General features: G+C 36.7%; 1 protein-coding gene across 1 annotated transcript in view; it reads right to left on the bottom strand.

The window, feature by feature from the left end:
* gss (glutathione synthetase) overlaps window positions 1–1,216 on the bottom strand; it is a 19,828-nt gene that overhangs the window by 6,470 nt on the left and 12,142 nt on the right. Inside the window, exons 9-10 of the mRNA XM_014016269.1 lie at window positions 623–817; window positions 426–507 (exon numbers count right to left, since the gene is read on the bottom strand). Coding sequence (XP_013871723.1) covers window positions 426–507; window positions 623–817 — 277 coding nt within the window. The remainder of the gene's footprint in view (window positions 1–425; window positions 508–622; window positions 818–1,216) is intronic.

The raw sequence follows: 1,216 nt of genomic DNA, 5'->3' as shown, positions 1-1,216 counted from the left end.
CACACACACACACACACACACACACACACACACACACACACACACACACACACACAGACAGACAGAGCGAGGGACACGCTTGAGAAAAGGCACCAGCAGCCTTTAATTCATGTTATTTACTTGTTTAAAATTAATTTTTCTGTCTGAGGCCAGTTGTTAAAAGAGCCACAGCTGGTTTATTCGTATTCAGATGATTTTCACATCTTTTTTTTTCTAGAACCACCGTTAACAAAAAAATCTAAGTTTCCCCAACAATCCACCCATAATTATTGTTGTTTATATACTTATTTTAGCTTTGAGAGGGTAGAGGGAGGCATTATAATAATTTATGACACGCTGAATCTTCAACCACCTCCAACCAAGTGCTGTATAAATAAAATTTGACTGATTGATGTGCAACCCTTCAAACCAGAACTCAACTGTACCTCCTCCTTCACGTTGAGGTTTCAGAACAAACCGGTCCGGTTCTGTCAAAGCCATGGCTACGGTTTTATCACCCTCTGGTCCCTGCAGACAACAACTAAACAATTAAACAATTAAACAAATAAACAAATAAATAAATAAAATAAATAAATAAATAAAATGCATCACATTCATGTCAACTTTTAGAGATTTTTCTCACCAAATCCAGGGTGTAGAGGCCGGCAAACGTCGCCCTGATCTGCTCCACCACCTCGGGCTGGTCTGGGAAAAACCTCTCCAGAACTCCAGGTCTGGCCAGAACCTGTTGGACCTTCTTGGTTCCCACCAGGTGGGTGTGGATATCTGGGCACTTGGCGGCCAGAGAGCGCTCCATCATCAGACGGGCGTCCCAGCACTACAATTAACATTTTATTGGTTAATATAAAGATAAATTTAATAAACACAGTCCCAATGATGTATTTAAATATAAGTAATTTATTAATAATTCTTACAAAAGGAGCATATAGTGTCTAAAAATGATGTAATGAAGACAAGTAATTTCTTTTATTTACAAATTATTAAGCAGTAAATCATTTTTATTCAACTTATTTAAAATAAATGAACTAATCAGCAGCTGTTGAATGAGCAGCCCAGCAGAAAGAATGTCAAAGTAACTTTTTAGTTCCTTATTTATTTTGCATTTAATGGCATTAGCTCATCATTAACCGTTATCTGTTTGTTAAAATGTAATCATTGGTTTAATAATTAATTATTCTCAGGTGTCACATTTTAGGCCCATATTTTTAAAGTGTAC

Source organism: Austrofundulus limnaeus, unplaced genomic scaffold (assembly GCF_001266775.1).
Source record: "Austrofundulus limnaeus strain Quisiro unplaced genomic scaffold, Austrofundulus_limnaeus-1.0 Scaffold142, whole genome shotgun sequence".
Classification (NCBI taxonomy): Eukaryota; Metazoa; Chordata; class Actinopteri; order Cyprinodontiformes; family Rivulidae; genus Austrofundulus; species Austrofundulus limnaeus.
The sequence above is the reverse complement of the archived record's forward strand: the minus strand, read 5'-3'. Positions and strand labels throughout refer to the sequence as shown.